This window comes from Puma concolor, chromosome D2, assembly GCF_028749965.1.
Source record: "Puma concolor isolate L17-30 chromosome D2, mPumCon1.1.hap2, whole genome shotgun sequence".
In the NCBI taxonomy this organism is placed as follows: domain Eukaryota; kingdom Metazoa; phylum Chordata; class Mammalia; order Carnivora; family Felidae; genus Puma; species Puma concolor.
Window position 1 is genome coordinate 20,425,202 of NC_141677.1, and position 16,399 is coordinate 20,441,600.

The 16,399-nt window shown below is 53.6% G+C and overlaps 1 protein-coding gene across 1 annotated transcript in view; it reads left to right on the plus strand.

Annotated features, from left to right (window-relative positions):
* The window catches only part of LOC147575933 (liprin-alpha-1-like), a 31,902-nt gene that overhangs the window by 4,346 nt on the left and 11,157 nt on the right, over nt 1–16,399 (plus strand). Inside the window, exons 2-10 of the mRNA XM_086679735.1 lie at nt 300–401; nt 674–784; nt 1,427–1,564; nt 3,086–3,232; nt 4,731–4,865; nt 6,443–6,526; nt 8,496–8,627; nt 11,263–11,342; nt 14,465–14,606. Of these exons, the coding sequence (XP_086535861.1) occupies nt 300–401; nt 674–784; nt 1,427–1,564; nt 3,086–3,232; nt 4,731–4,865; nt 6,443–6,526; nt 8,496–8,627; nt 11,263–11,342; nt 14,465–14,606 (1,071 nt within the window). The remainder of the gene's footprint in view (nt 1–299; nt 402–673; nt 785–1,426; nt 1,565–3,085; nt 3,233–4,730; nt 4,866–6,442; nt 6,527–8,495; nt 8,628–11,262; nt 11,343–14,464; nt 14,607–16,399) is intronic.

Here is a 16,399-nt window from a genome sequence, read left to right on the forward strand (position 1 = left end):
GCCTGCTTGGCAGACGAGGCCAGAGGCTGCGGATGGGCAGGAGGCTTCTCGGCCGCTTGCTCCCGAGTCAGCAGAGTTCCTGAGTCCTAGACCTGCCAGGCACCTGAAAATGTCCGTCCCCTTGAGTGTCGGTCCCTCCGAAAATCCCCGGGACTCCTGTGGGTGGTGAGGAGGGGACTGGTGTGTGTGATGCTACTTGAGGGCGGTGGGTGCTGGGCCTCTGGAGGGCCACGGAGGCCTGGTGTGCTCTGGTAAAGACCCCCTGTGTCTCTCCACTTTTGTCCCCTCTCCGACCCCAGGAGTGTGCAGCTCTCGCTGCAGAGCTCCACACCTGCAGGGAGCAGCTCGTGCAGAGAGAGGAGGAGATCGCCAACCTGAAGGCGGAGAGAAACAACACCAGGGTCAGTAGGCGCACTGCCAGTGTCTTCAAACACGGGACACCATTCACTCCCCTTGTCCGCAATGTCCCCGTGGAGTTGGCTGGGACCTATTGTTCTCAAACCTTGTTTGATCCGTGAGGAGGAGTAAGGCTCTTTTAACACATTGGCGGGGACGGCTCCCTACCTGGGAACTGAATTGAAGGGATTCAGACTTGGTTTTGCATTTGGTGAACTTGAGGCCCGGAATTGAAGGTGTTCTTGAAACACGGTTTTCCTTTTGCCTCTCCCGCCAGCTGCTGCTGGAACATTTGGAGTTCCTCGTCTCCAGGCACGAGAGAGCTCTTCAAAAAACAGTCATACGGCGACAGGCGAAGACTCCGGCCGGCGTGTCCAGTGAGGCGGAGGTGCTCAAGGTCCTCAACTGCATATTGGAGAAGGACAAAACCGAGGCTGAAACGGTGTGCCTAGCCACGGCGGTTCTCAATTTGTGCACATGCTGTGTGTTCTAGGCACACTTTGTGTGTTTGTGTGACTGGGGTTTCCTTTTCATCTTCTTGAATTCTTGTAAGAAGACAGGTCTGTATGGTTAAAAAGCAGTAGTTGGTGGAAATGTTGTGTGTATCGATTGGCTAGTACAAATTGCATAATGTAATTTATTTGGGGGAAGATTTGTCTCCAATGTAAAATTGAAAGCGGTTAACAAGCAAGTCTGTGAACAGGAGCATCCGTGAAAAACCTTACCAGCATTCTGTCATGTCATTTGAGGCGAAGGGGATCTTAGGGTAACTGTATAGTAAGGACTAATGAAACACCTCTGTGTACCAACTCAATCCCTTTGTTTCCAGGTGAGAGAGCAGTTACGTGTGGCACTGGAGGGGTGTAGTTTCGTAGAAGAAGAATTAGGGGCCACTCGCAGAGTTCAGCTCCAGACATCACGCCAGGATTTGATTGGAGGGGGTTTCCTTTTTATCCATTGTTTTTAAAACAACGTATGAAGACTAGCAGTGGGGGCCCTCACATGTTGCTTCCCTTTCTGAGTTTCAAAGGTGCAGAGCCAGATGAAAGAGCTCCTGGCTACCCTGTGCACTCTCGTGGCCAAGCTGGAAGAGGACCTAGACATCTCCAGGAAAGACCTCATCCTTTCTGAAGCAATGAACACCATATTACAAAGAGATGTCCGTGAAGTGAGTGTCAGTTGAAATGGCCACGCCGTCGTCGAGCCAAACGTGGGGTGTTTGGTTCGGCCTTGCCCAGTGTGTCCTTCGTCTCCCACGGGTTTTGAACGTTTGGAGTTTGGTAGAAGTAGCAGCAGAACGGGACGTGACTCCGGGGCCTGGGCGGGCTGCCTCCCCATCTGCGTGGTGGAATCTGTCCTCCCTGGGCTCTCCCCTGCCGAGGCCTGGCGGGCAGGGGGCGGAGTGGCCTCGGGTGTGGCGTGTGGGCCACCTGAGCTTGGCCCATGCCGTGCTCTCGGTCCATTTTGGGAACACACTCGGCACGTAGGAACCAGCGTGGTGCTGCCAGGGCGTTTCCGGGGGCACGACCTTGCGGGGGCGGCTCTGCCAGGGGCCGTCACGGCCGCCTCTGCCGCCCTGCCCTCCTCCCAGGGGTTCCGTGCTCCTGGTCGTGACGGTCAGAGTGAGCGAGGGGTAGCCCGCTGGTCCTGGTGTAAGGTCATGGAGGAGTGCGGCCGCTTCTGCACGTGTGGTCGTCGATGGGAATCTGATCATTGTCACAGAGGACTAGTAAGGGTAGGATGGTTTCTCTGTGCCTCCTCCTGTCACTGTGAGCTGCCCTTTGCGGACAGTCCCCGCACACCCCACCCCCAGCCCAGCAGTGCCACCTCGGGAAGACCCTGTCAGACCCTCGAGGGTGTAAGTGCACGAGCAGTCTGTTTAGTACCTTAGTGTGGGTGAGATCGTGTCGGAATTTAAAACAAAAGTATTTGCAGAAATTATAGAACCTGTTCAGTGAAGTTGTTGTTTGGCAGAGGTGGGGAGAGACCCCTCAGCAGAGTTCAATGTGCAGAGAATTTAGAAAATCCTTTCTTAGGACTCATCACTTTCACTCTTGAGACTGCTGACATAAATTGCTTAGGAAACACGGAGGGCTGGAAGAGGAATCTTTCCGGTGTTGGACAAGAAACGCAGGGCAGGACGTTCTGGTTCCATTTGCAGTGTCAGATACCATGGGATACAATGTTGTTACAGGGTTAGGCTATAGAAGATGACTTCCAGTTATATGAAAGGTGGAGTTTGGCTTCCATTTGTTACCACTGCTGCTTCAACTTTGTGGTAATTGGATGAGATTTCATCCGCCTTTTCCCCGGGAAAAAGGATGGTTGTCTCATGGTGTGTGCCTCCAGAGGCAAGTCGCTGTTCTGTGGAAAGCTCAACGGTGTCCGGAGGCAACCGAGGTTGTGACTTCCGGGAGACTTTCTTATCCGTTTGTCTTTGAACACATGGGAAAGAATAAGCCTGGGTAACTGGTCAGAATCCCGAGCAGCCTCCGCACTGTCGGCACAGAGCCTGACGCGGGGCGCCAACTCACAGAGCGACACCGGCTGAGCCACCCAGGTGCCCCGAGGATGCTACTTTTCTGTTTGTTTGGAAAATGAGGATTTCGCCCGGGTTTTGTGTCTGGAGTGTGTTAATGTGTCGTACGCTAATTCGTTCCCTGTTTTCCCTCTGAAATACCTGCTGTAGGCCATGGCCCAGAAGGAAGACATGCAAGACAGGATCACTACCCTTGAGAAGCGCTGCCTCAGGGCACAGCACAAAGCCACCTCTCTGCACGACCTCAAGGAGAAACTTGAAAACGAGATGGCAAAGAAGGACTCTCTGCATCGACAGGTCGTTGGTTTCGTTGGACTTCATTCCACTTTTATTAATTACAAGTCAAGTTAAGGACCAAGTGTCAATGGCAAGGTTTTAGGATCTTAGAAACTTGTGTTGACCAGCGGGGTTACTTCAACGTCCAGGGTTTAATTCTTTCGAATTTTATGGAAGCATGTTATGGGGCTCCCCTCCTTGATTCCTTCTTTGTCTTGTCTTACATGCACGTTACTCTGTTGCCTGTCAGCACTGTTTCCAAAGGAGCAGGGAGTGGCCGGGAATGTGTAGGCAGCTGGCCATTTTGGGTAGTACCTGAGATCGGGGGGAATGGCAGGTGCAGAAGCACAGTCTGGCGTGAGGATGTGAGACCCTGTGTTTTGGGAAGCAGCACGTCTCTTCCTTGGTTGTCTCAGGTCATCCGGCATTGAACAGGAAAACCACATCCAGCTTCTTGGAAACAGAGTGAGCTTTGTCTGGTGTGTTTGTCAAATGCGTCAGTCGACCCAAAATGATAATCAAAGTGAAATACTAGGAAGCCATTAAAATGACATGGAGGAATGCTGTTTGGAGGGTTTTCAAGCATGATACGTGGTCTGTATATACACACAGAGCTATATGCACACAGAAGATGGAAGGAGTCTGTGGGAACACAGTTAACCTTGCAAAAACCTCACCTTATACATGATTTTTAAAATGACTTTATATATTTTTAATGCTTATTTATTTTTGAGAAAGGGAGCCAGAGTGAGAGAGAGAGAGAGAGAGAGAGCGAGCATGAGCAGTGGAGGGCAAGAGAGGGAGAGAGGGAGACACAGAATCCAAAGCAGGCTCCAGGCTCTGAGCTGTCAGCAGAGAGCACGAGGCAGGGTTGACCCCATGAGCTATGAGATCATGACCTGAGCCGAAGGTGGACGCTTAACTGACTGAGCCACCTCGGCTTCCCTAAAAGTCCTTTAACAAAAAATCTCGTGTCTAAGTTTTCCACGTTGAAGTTTTCCACGTTTTTGGTCAAGAGGGAGAGTGTTTTTGTTGAATAATGGTACACTTCCAAAAAGAACTCAACTGGCATCAGGCATGCTCTCAGAAGCTCTGTGCTGGCTGATGTGCCCACCTCAGAATGTCCTATGTAGCGAGCCCTCGGACCCCAGTATAAATATGTTTACGAAGGGTTAGGACCGAACCCTTCTCTCCTTAACTGGTCAGGAAGAGCGAGCAAGCTCCTCCAGAAGATGGGTTTTCTTTAATGTGTGGGAACTTTGTCTTTGGAAAGACTTCTTTGAAGATAGTGAAGAAGAGCAAAGAGTTTGGCAAGACATGTTTTGCGTAGCGAACGGAGGACCAAGGCAGTGGGTGACTCCTCGCAGAAAGGAAAGGTTTACTCTGAAGCACCTACCAAACTGTTGGCTTCAGTCAGAACTAACAGTAGATCTCTGCATTTAGATTTTGTTTCACTTTATTAAAAATGGAAACGGAGAGAAGACTTGCTACACTTTGATGCTTTGCCTTCATTTCCTAGACTGCGGATCAAAACCGCCAGTTGCAAGAGCGCCTGGAGGTGGCGGAGCGGAAGCTGCAGCAGACCCCGAGGAAGGCCAAGTCGCTGCCCGAGGTGGAAGCCGAGCCGGCCCAGAGGGTGGCCACCCTCTGCAAGGTGGGGCCCCCGTTTCCTTCTGGGTCCCATGGTGGGAATGTCAACTTCATGGCGGTCCGTTCTTGTATCTCATTTCTCACCGGTAACGTCGGCGTGCCAAAGTCCGCGAACCAGCTGAGATCTGTTTTCGGTGCTTCTTTGTCTGACATTGGAATGCTTTTCAAACGGCAGGCATCATCCCCAGTTTTGTTCCCTCCGGTTTTGTCCGACGTGTGCAGTTTGCCGTTGGCTGCATCTAAGACTCACTGCTTTTCAGAGTTAAGTCAGCGACTCAAAGCTCAAGATAGTAGCCTTGGGCAAGAGAAGGACAGGGGTGCCTGGCCGGCTCAGTCAGTGGAGCTTGGGACTCTTGATCTCAGGGTCATGAGTCTGAGCTCCCCATTGGGTGTAGAGCTTACCGAAGGAAAAAAAAAAAAAACAAAAACAAAAAAAGCATAGAATTTTTCCGAGAAATGAGAAAATCCTATCCTCTTTCAAACACAATCGTTTTTTTATTTAAAAAATTCTTAAATGTTCATTTATTTTGAGACAGAGAGAGAGAGAGAGAGAGCGAGCCTGGGCACATACATGAGCAGGAGAGGGGCAGAAAGAAGGAGATAGAATGCCAAGTAGGCTCCATGCTATCAGCACAGAGCCTGACACAAGGCTCGAAGCCCCAAACCTTGAGTTCATGACCTGAGCTGAAGCCAAGAGTCAGAACCCGACTGACTGAGCCACCCAGACACCCCTGTAAGAAATAAATCTTTAAGGAATTCACTCGGAGGTTCCACAAATAGAGTCGAGGAACGTGCCAGACACAGTCCCTGCCCTCCCAGTTCTCACAGCCCTCACCACCCACAGAGGAAGGCAGCAGTTGAAGAGGTAGTTTCCAGACATGATGTGGGCGGTGCTGGGATCGAGTGATGCACACAGGACGAGGGAGCCCATGACTGGGCAGCCAGTCCATCCTTCCGGAACCTGGGCTGAGGGAACCTGTAGCAGGGAGCCTGTCGGTGCTTCTGTGTCACCGGTTCCAGTGCAGTGAGGGTCCCAGTGGGAAGGGGGGTGGTTTCGTCACGGGATAATGACCCTCAAGGCTGCCATCAAGTCGGGCAGGCGGCATTGGGCGCCCACAGGCCCAGGCTCCAACAGAGCCTCTCCTCCTTTGTGATCTGCATGTCAAGTCTCCATTTCTTTTCTCACCTGTCCTCTCTCCTGTCCCTGGTCAGCCGTGTAGCCCGACCCTTTGTCTTTGGACAGTGTGCTGCTGAGGAAGCTAAATTGTTGGAAGTAACTTCCCAGCTTAGGAAGGCAGCACGCCTGTTTGCTCTTTCCGCTTGCTGCTTCCTCCTGTCCGTGCTGAGTGGCCAGGGGTGTCTCCCGGGGGACGAGGCACCGTCCAAGGATCCGGGACCCGGGGTGGGGACGAGACCATTGCCTACCCCCGGTCACCAGCATGGAAGCCCACTGCTTCCCACTGGCACGCATGAGGCCTGTAGGGACTGTGAGCAGGCAGAAGGCCGCTCACAGCATGTCGTGCGTAGGCACAGCGTGTGTGGTGGGGCAGCCAGCTCTTCTGACCCTGCTGTCGCCCGCAGGCCGAGCAGAGGGGTGGCAACATCGAGGAAAGGCTGCGCCAGATGGAGGCCCAGCTGGAGGAAAAGAACCAAGAACTGCAGCGGGTACGTGTCCGGGCGGAGCAGCCGCGCACCTGGCGGTGGTTGAGGATGAGGCGCAGGCTGGGGGTGTGGGGGTAGGGAGTGGTCCCTTGTTTCCCACTTCTCCCCACGTGGACGCCAGGCCCCTTCTCGATCCCATCAGGGGTACAGTGCACTCTTGTGCGAGTTGGATGCTAGTGAACACTGCTAGCCTGTGGACAATGTTCTCTGGACGCTGGGGCCCCGTAGGCAGTGCCGCCTAGGGGTGGAGGCACCCGCACAGCCCACTGTGCCCACCAGCTCGTTAGCAGCTACTCACGGTTGACGCGGGACCTCGTGGGTGTCCCTTGGCCAAAGCGGAGGTACTGGCCTGGGGTAGGGCAGCCTAGAGGAGGGGTCTCCTTCCTTAGGACATGACACCGAGGTCCTGAAATCAGGTCACGGGCCTGACCTTGGTCCCCACATCCTGAATTTCTACTTGAGATGTAAAGGCACAGGTCGGGGTAGATGTTCCTAAGAAGAGGAATAGCGTCATCGAGCCTTGACGAAAGGGAGGCCCGTGTCCCTTGAATCCCCTGAGATTTTTCCCTGTGGGAGCTGGTCGGACGTCAACATGAAACACCCAGGAGACAGAGCAGGCAGCCGCCTCCCCAACTTGGGACGTCCATCCAAGGCCATCGGGTTTTGTTTTCACCAGAAAACTCAAAACACTCACCCTTAACTTACACCAGACACTCGTGTGCTTGGCCCTCAGGGTCAGAGAATAAAACATGAGTTTCCGCGGAGTGAAGCTTCTGATGCCAGCGTGACGGCTCGCGTTGGCCGACCCCAGCCCGCCATGACACATGCACACAAGCGAGCACAACCAGACGCTAGCCTCTTGGGCCGAGAATTCCACCTCACCTACTTAGAGAAGCACTTCATTGCCTTTAGGACTGTATGGTAGTTTGGAGGGACAGGTGTTGAGATAAGGATTCTATTATAACTGAGACAATTCCAAGGACACTTTTAAGCTGCTTTGCTTGAAAAATACTTGGGTGCTGATCCCTTCTTGTGGGGTGGCCAGGGTCTTTTCCGAGTGACGGCCGTTGCTGCGTGTGAGGTGTGGTGGTCGTGCTTTCTGTTGCCTGCTCCCAAGGAAAGAGGTGCCAGCAGGTGTGGCTTGGAGGTGAGGAAGCCCGAGCCTGGAGGGACTGTCCATTGCCTAGCCTGCGGGTGTGTCCTGTGGGCTCTTCCTCCTCCCTGGGCCCCCCGACTGCAGGGCACATGTGTACTCCGTACCCCACGGCCCTCCGCCCGGCAGGAGCCCCTGAATCCTGCCGGCCTGTCCTCGCCGCTTCTGTTTTGGGTTAATTCAGGATATGCGGTAGGAACAAGTTTTTAAACCATACGATTGATGAGAGTTCTATAAAACACAGACCCGTGAACTTGGCGGTTCCGTTCGGAAATTACTTGAGGTAAATACAAGTTTCCATTACAAAACGTTCAGGAGATGTGTGAATTTCACGAAAAACAGGTCAAAGTCTTTCTCACCACTGAATCTTTCCCAAAGGGGATTTTTTTTTTATCTTTGGGTTTTGTCAATGGATTCATTTCTTTCCCCCTGAGGCCAGATCTGAGCTTGGGTTTCCGCCCCGGAATATGCCTCCTCCCGTGTGTAGATCAGCTGATCCCCTTGAGAATATGCTCTTTCCTGCATGTACATCTGCCTCCTGAGCCCATCTGAGAGCTAACAATGAGGACATTCGTGAGGGCCCATGCGTGTTTTGTTTCCCAGAAACAAAGGGACCTGCTAAGTGATGACCCCTGGGAAGCAGGTTCCTGCGTTTGTGTGCCCCGCTAGGTCGGTGCTGGCAGTGACGCACAAGCACGCCAAAGAGTGCCGTGGGAAGGGGCAGCCGAGGATGGCGTGCGTGTGGGTCACACCGCTGGTCATTCGCACGCCTGAGCCGGTGTTCGCACTTTGGCTTGAAGCCTGCGTCTTCTCTTTCAGGTAAGGCAGAGAGAAAAACTGAAGGAAGAGACTAATCAACATCTGTCCAGCACTATTGACAAGCTCCTTTCCGAATCTGACGAGCGTCTTCAGCGTCATCTAAAGGAAAGAATGGCTGCTGCAGAAGATAAGGTAGGCTATGAGAGACAGCGGCTGAGTGCCCCCGTCCTCACAGAGGAGACGCTCACGTTGTGATCCTGAGGAGCAGCGTGGAGCAGAGGCTAACAGCCACTGTAGAAAGTAGAAATGATTCTTTCACGCGGAAAAACTGCAGGCCTACGTTAAGTTCCCAGTGTCGTGTCCCCGCCCGACGTATGCGTGCGGGAAGGTGCGTCTCACTGTCTAGAAGAGGAGTATGGTCTGGGCCTTTACTAACTGAGACGTAACTGAGACTAACTGAGACGTAAGGAGTAAGCTAGCTTCATGCTAATCAAAGATGGGCACAGAAACAGCCATAGGCAGTATATAACTAAGGGGAGGGGCCGTGTGCCGATACCCCTTTGTTGATAGGACCCGGCGGTGGCTGGATGTGGTCGGCAGGCCCTCGTTTGCCACCCCTGTGCTGGAACCTTCAGCCTGGTTCTTGTCTGGGGAGCTAATTTCTACCTCTTTTGTCCAGACGGACCGGTAGGAGTGCGCAGTTCTGTCAAGCATTTAACCAGCTGAAAACAGAGTATCTCCTGTTCCATCTCCTGCCTTCCCTCTTTTCATCTGGGTTGGAAAGAGTCTAAGCCTGGACTCTTACACCATCATAACGGACACACTTGAGGTGTAACGGGAGGGAAGCAGTATCATAGGATCTCTGTGAGAGAAGCTCTGGTGGGGACAGTTGGATGCGGACCTGATACTACCGGTTCTGATTACACCTGTGTCCCTGTAGATGAGCCCAGAATCTTCCCTAAGATTGTCACTTGGAGACACCAGTGAGCAATGCTAATTTCACGACACACTTGTTTTGGGTAAAACCCATTATGAGGTGCGTTATTATACCCCACGTGAGGTTCTACCTTGATCACTGGGGCCAGCCTTTCGGTAGAAGGTTGTATGTGAGATTGGAAGTATATGTACGAAACTTAGGTCAGGTTTCCCAAGTGACTGAGGCATCACAGACCCTAAAAGCTAGTACAAACCAGTGTACCTGCTGCAAGTAAACGTAGGAACTTGTCATACTTACAGTCAGACAGTGATCCGTGAAGAAATTGTACATGGACAAAGGATGAGTAAAGGCTGTTACTGCAGTTTCACAGACAGCATTTCACTCTGTGGTCATGTGACGCGGTTCGTTGGTATGGCCATCGGCTCCATGCCTTGTCTGTGGTGCTGCGTTATTGTAAAGAGAAACGTAGGCATGGTCTAGCATGTGGAACGTTTGAAAGAATCAACACTAAAGGACTGTCGGTATCTTTCTCAGAAGTCTCTGTTAGGAGAAGTTGGCAATCTGAAAAAACAGTTACAAGAAATGCAACGTGAGAAGGTATTTCCGTCTCTCACTCATTCAGTGATCGGTTGAGACTGGAAAGGAGCAGGTGACCTCTGGGGCTCACACTTCCTCCAAGGCGAGCCACCACTGTGCTTTCGAGCGGCCCCACGCTCGCAAGTCTGAATGGCACGCACGTGGCGGAGTTGGAGCCGAGCAGCCTACGGGGTTCAGATTTCTGAGTCCCTTCGGGGGTTCGCTCGAAAGCTAAAATGTTCGCGTAAACCTTTCGTGGAGTGCAGCGTTGCCCAGCAGGAAGGTAACAGGTGACATGGGTGTCATCCCAAGGGTTCTCGAGGCTGCATTTGAAATGGTCAAACAGACGGGTGATGTTAGTTTTCACGCAGCCCGATGCAGGCAACATGTTATTGTATCATGTAAATAGTGTAGACATGAAGGAGCTACTCTACAATGTTTTTCCACATTCAGTCCTTGCAACCCACGGGGCGTCTCACAGTTCCATCCCCTGTGGTCGGGACCAGCCCCATTTTGGGCGCTCAGTTAGCCACGTGCGGTGGTGTCTGCGGCCTGGGACGGCACTGCCTAGGGGGTAGTTGTGTGACCAAAGCTCCTCGTCGGTTTTACTCCCTGGTGCTGCGTGTGCAGACGTGAGGCTGGGCTGCAGAGGGTCCACGACGGAGCACGTGCCTATTACACAGAAGGGCTATTCCCCCACCGCCCAGAAAGTCCTGCTCCTCTCTACATAATTAGGAAGAAGTCCTAGTGGCTCGGTGTTTCTCCTCTGTAACCTTGCTATGCCTGAGACCTAACTGTTCAGTAGGGTTTAGGACGTTCACTTGGTGATCCGGGTGTTTACTGGAGGACTCTTGGAGAGAATGGTCTTGGGGTTTGTAACTGCTGAATTTACCCAGCGTGGTTATGATGGTCAGCATTTCAGCACACTTGATGCAAGTAGTGTTTTCCATTTTTTCTTGAATTCTAATGAACCTACAGTGTGGTATCAGTTTCAAGTAGACAGCATACCGTTTCAACAATTGCACATGTGACTCTGTGCTCGTCACCATCACTGTGGTCACCGTGTGTCACCATACAGAGTCCTTAGGGTATCACGGACCGTATTCCCTGTAGTGTGCTTTTCATCCCCGAGACGGCCTTATTTGATACCTGGATGCTGATGCCTCCTACTCACCATCATCTCTTTTGCCAACCGCCCCTACTCTCCTCTCCTCTGGCCACTACCAGTTTGTGCTCTGAGTTGAACGGACTCTTGATGCAAAGACTAGTTAACCTTGCTTGCAGTGAGTGTCGTTGTCATTTGCTGCTTTGCAGGATCACCTTCTACGGAAAATGGAAGCACTGAGGGCCATATTAAAGCGGGCAAGATCGAGAGGCTCTTCGCTTCACCACAGGTATGACATTTCCCGCTTCACAGATCTGTTTGAGACGCGGCTGGGGGCGGCTTCCCTCTGTCACCAGTATGACCTGAACCAGCTCATGGTTCCCAAGTAGAACCGTGGGTGTGCTATGGTATGACCCGCACCGGATCAGAGTTACACACAATAACCCTGAGTGTGTTGTAGTCTGACGCGATCCATTTTCCAGGTACCAGCTAACTGATGATGGGGCGGGGCTGGGGGGGACACTGCCCTTCACCGTGCCTAACATGAACCACCTCACAAACACATACGTTAGCACCTGCTGTGTATCTTCCAGAGGAATCCTTTGGCCGAATGGGCAGAGGGACTGGATGTAGCTCAGGGAGCCGGTAGCTTAGTAGGTGGCAAGAGGGAGAAGTAAAACCTCATTCCAGAGGTTAGGTTTGGAATCTCAGGAGACCGGGAGGCATGACAGAGCTCACAGCCATGGGAGGAGGAGTAGAAGTTAGGAAAAGTTCTGTTCGTGTTTGGGTGGGTTTATTTGCGGCCTCCCTCCCCCGAGTGTGGCAGTGATGGTGTGGGGCTAGGAGGGGTCCAGCCTGCCAGGTTCGGCCCAGCATCCCTGGAAGCTATGGTCCCTTCCGCAATGCCAGTGGGGTCACCATGGGAGTGCACACGTGGCCATGGTTGTGAAGGTGACCTTGACATCGGTGGGGTTAGCGCAGTGCTCGCAGTTTCTTATATTTTTGAAAAGACTGGAGAATGACAGGTAATCGCCGCAACTCTGTTGGGACGTTGGTGAGTCGCCTGTGAGGGAGTGGGTCAGCCGGCTTGTGAGCTGCGTCCTGCAGACAGTAATTGTCAGCAAGGTATTCAAAGGTGTTCTTGCTTCTTTGTAGGAAATATGTACCATGTGAGAGTCATTCTGGTGTGACAGTGCCTCGAGGAGCTGACTGGGCCCCCTTAGGTGCAGGAAGCAGGCTCCTGCTCCAAAGGCAGGCCCACTCAGGCCTCACTGGGGTCTGTGCGGCTGCCGACGGGGGCTCTCGGGAGAGTCGAGGGTGTGCTGTGGCTGTCCGTGTTGAGCCTGCTTGTAGGAGAGAGAAGTCAGGGCAGGTAGAGTCCCAAGCGGCCCTCCCTGTCCACGGAACTACTGGTGGCAGAGCGAATGTGTGTCCGGAGAGAGAAGCACACAGGAAGATCCGGGCACAGAGCAGCCTCTTGGTTGGCTGACGGAGATCCTCGCCAGCAAGACACCAGTGTGCTGAGTGTCACCATTCCAGGGCTTGATGACGGGTATGTGTGAGGAGGCCAAGGGAGCAAACAGTGGATGCGGTGCAGGCCACTCGAGTGCATGTTGGAGTTCTCAAGGGGAGGGGCTGTGCAGGCCCCTGGAGGGTGGCACCCTGGGGCAGTTGCCATAAGAGGGACGTCCACGCCCGTCACCCGTCTGAGGTGAGCTGGCCAAGGAGAAGGATAGAGAGGATCCCAGTGCTCCCGTGGTTGCAGAGGCATTGTCCGTGGTCACAGGTGGCCTTGTGGTCAGAAGACACCGGGCAGGAGACCGGCTGAGGAACAGGGTCTGTTTGAAGCCGTCTCACAAAGTGATCTCTCGTGTGGTGGCAGAAGCGAGGCTGGTGGGAGCTGTGTCGCCGTGAGCGGCCGGGGGCCGGGGGGACGAGACTGAGAAGGCGGCAGGCAGGCTGGACAGCTGAGCCCTCCTGGCACGACCTCACAGCCACGTCTTCCGTTTGTGTCCTCCTCTAGCAAGATGACATGGTCTGGGTTACAGAGGAAAAGAAAGGTGACGGACCAAATTGCACACGCAGGCGGGGCAGATGGGAGAGAGCTCTGGGATAGGACTGGATGCAGGGTGGTGGGGTCGGGAGCCAGGGAGCCTGAGATAGGGTGTCAGAGTCAGGGGACACACGCGAACCTCGGTGGAGCCACGAACCATGCCAGGTCCCATGCGGGGCGGCGTGTGTGGCTCTCCCCGATTGGCGATGTGTCGTGGCCCCACAGCGGTGAAGCTAGACCACCTGAGCTCAGGTGAGCAGTTGTTCTGGGAATGGGGGGACCAGAGGAGGGGAAGATGGTTGTGGCCAGCGGGCAGTTCCGACTTGGCTGTCTTAGAAACAAGCAGGACCCTGAGGCAGCACGTGCCAATGACGTTTCTTGAAAGGCCTCAGAGAAGAGCTTGAAGCACCACAGAGGAGACGCCCTGTCGTGGTGGCTCTGTCTCCAGGCCACAAGGGGTGACGCCAGGGGCCCCCTCTTTAGCTGATGTGAATCAGATGGGCGTGTTCTGTCTCCCGAGACCATAAGGATTTGTGAAATGGAAGGCAGCCTCTCTTCTTTTCCAGAGAGCGAGGAGCCCCTGGACTCCCGTGCAGGGTTCAAGTGTGGAGGGTGAGCCCTTGGCTGAGGCCGGGCACGTGGGCTGGCGGGTGCTCCTTCACAGCTGCTGACCGCTTCGTGCCCAGATCCTTTGCTGAGGGGAGCAGCTGACAGCCCAATTAAGTGACTCCACCCTAGGGTCTCGGGGCTCCATGGAACTTTTCTGGAGACTTCTGTGGCCAAGGGGGACATTTGTCTGTTAGTCTAACTGCACAGAGGCCAGAGACGCTTTTGCCTTGGAAACACCGGGCGCATTGCCACCTCCTGTGTACGGGAGCTGCGAGGTGTGGTTCCCGAGGATCCTGCCGCGGATGCCCCTGGGGCGCCCGATAGTGGCTGGTGGAGGAAAACCTGGGGTCACCTGGCATCACAGCAAGGGCCTTGGCACATGTGGGCCGGTGGCAGGTGAAGGCCAGAGGGACGTACAGGAGTGCTTTCCGGTCAGTTGGGCAGGAGGTGGTGCAGACACGCAGGATGACAGCTTGACCGGGGGCAGGCGCTGCTCCACCTCGGGGACGTCTGGGCCGCGGGGATGCGTTGCACCTGCTGGGCCCGGGAGACCCTGTCTCCACAGGGCCCGGCTAGCGGGCTTGCACTGGAGCCAGGGGCAAGGATGCCTTCCTTGGAGACCTTTTGCTGTGACATCATGTTCCCAATTGATGGGTTCTGGCCTGGCTGACAAAGTCCACTTTTCTCTAGATAACAACCTTGGTGTGTGTGTGCGCCTGTTTGTTTGATTGTTTTCCTCCATATTTCAGGCGGACGCACGTCAGCAGCATCCCAGCTTCCAGGTTCCGTCTGGCGGACAGCCCCACGGATGCCAGCAGCACCAGCAGCAGCGCGGTGTTGCGGCGCCACCGGAAAGGCCGTGTGGCCCGTCTGCGACATGAGCCTTCCAAGGCAAGGACCTCCATCCTCTGGGGGCTCTCGTGGGACCCACCTGCCTGCTCCAATGTCACCTGCCTTTTCCTCTGTCTGTGAGGCTCTTCTGGAACTAAGGGACTGATAGGCTGCTTTCTCTTTTCCCCTTCCCCCATTCTTCTTTTGCTGCCTTAGAATTTACTTTTGAGAGCTTTTGTTCTTTCTTTGTATAAAGTAGCAATGTGGATGAAGATAGGACCTAGTGTTAAGCACAGCACAATGCAAATGAGTAAGGGTTTGAAATGCTAATGAAGGTTAAATGAACACGTGTCTTCATCGAACTTAAACAACAGAGAATTCACCTTTGGAGTTTAAGTACTTTTGTCCTTTGTCTCTTCAGCCGCCTATATTTTTAGATATTTGTGTAAGTTTTGAGCACCTGTAGTCATGGAACAAGTTTGGTGCAGATATCGTCCCAGAGCTAGGGTGCAGCATGACTGAAAAACCCAGATGAGGGGCGCCGGGTGGCTCAGTCGGTCAAGGGTCTGACTGCTGATTTCTGCGCATGTCACAATCTATGGTTTGGTGAGATCGAGACCCGCAGCCCCGCAGCCCCGCAGCCCCGCACGGGGCTCTGCGCTGACCGCGCCTGGAGCCTGCTTGGGATTCTCTCTCTCTCCCTCTCTCTGCTCCTCCCCCACTTGAAATAAAACAAAGAAGACAATAAATAGATAAAAAGTCAGAGGAGAGGCCTGCACCCCTATGTGTGCACAGTGTAGTGAGGGGAGACCAGCAGCGAATGGGAAGTAAAAGGTGAGATGTGTGTTAGTTATCTATTTCTGTTTGACAGATGATTGACAAAAGTCCCTAGATGGGCACCTGTGGATAGCCCCAGAGTCCAAGGGTGGCTCTCTGGGCAATTCCCAGTGTGGCAGTGGAGAGAGAGAGACAGATCTGGCAGAGAGCAAGCGGTCACAAGGTGGAAGGAGCTCAGTGAGCCAGGTGCTCAGGGAAAGGGAGACCGGTGGCCTGGTCGTGCTGGGTGGGGCCAGGCACGGTGGAGGCCGAGGACCACGGTGGTCTGGTCCAGGAGCCCTTGCGCTAAAGCCCGCTCGCCCGAGTTCCAGAGTCTGTGTAGACACAGTAGGGGCAGATTTCTGGAGGACTTGAACTCTGGTTGGGAGCAGAGACGCAGTGCTAGCTGGAAGGAGACACAGGGCAAAAGTTCTGTGGTTTGTGTTTTGTCATTTTGCTGTTTTGCCCTGGCGCGTCTGTGGTCACTCGTGGCTGGCTCGTGTTGTTTCTCCTGTATCTTCATTTGTCATTAGAGAGTGGGGTTTTGCCCCAATAGTCATAAATTGTCGTTAGCGTATCGCTGTATAGTACAGGTGGATACGGGTACGATCTAGATCATAATTTGTAAACGAAGTGTTTCTTCCAAAGAGATAAGGCACTGAGCATAGATGAACGGAAGCTCGATGCAGACAGCACGCTTTGCGGTGCCGACACTCGCGTTCAGGACTCCAAATCTCACGGGCTTACTGAGCACAAGTACTGCCTTCTACACTGAAACTCGGGACTCCTACAACGTGAAGCTGTCACCTGCCCCTAAGCCCGTTTTTATCACGTACCTGCCCAGGGCACCCTCCTGTAACCAGCACAGTGATTCGTGAGAGGTTGTCAATCCAATTCGAGGTCAGGATTTCACATTCACGTCCAGCAGGGCGTTAACAGAGTGGGTTTGTTTGGTGTTATACAAGGTGTTGCGGGAACTTCGGCATCCCCTCGGGTGATACTGTAAAAGTGTAACTTGGTTTCCAACAAGGAGAACA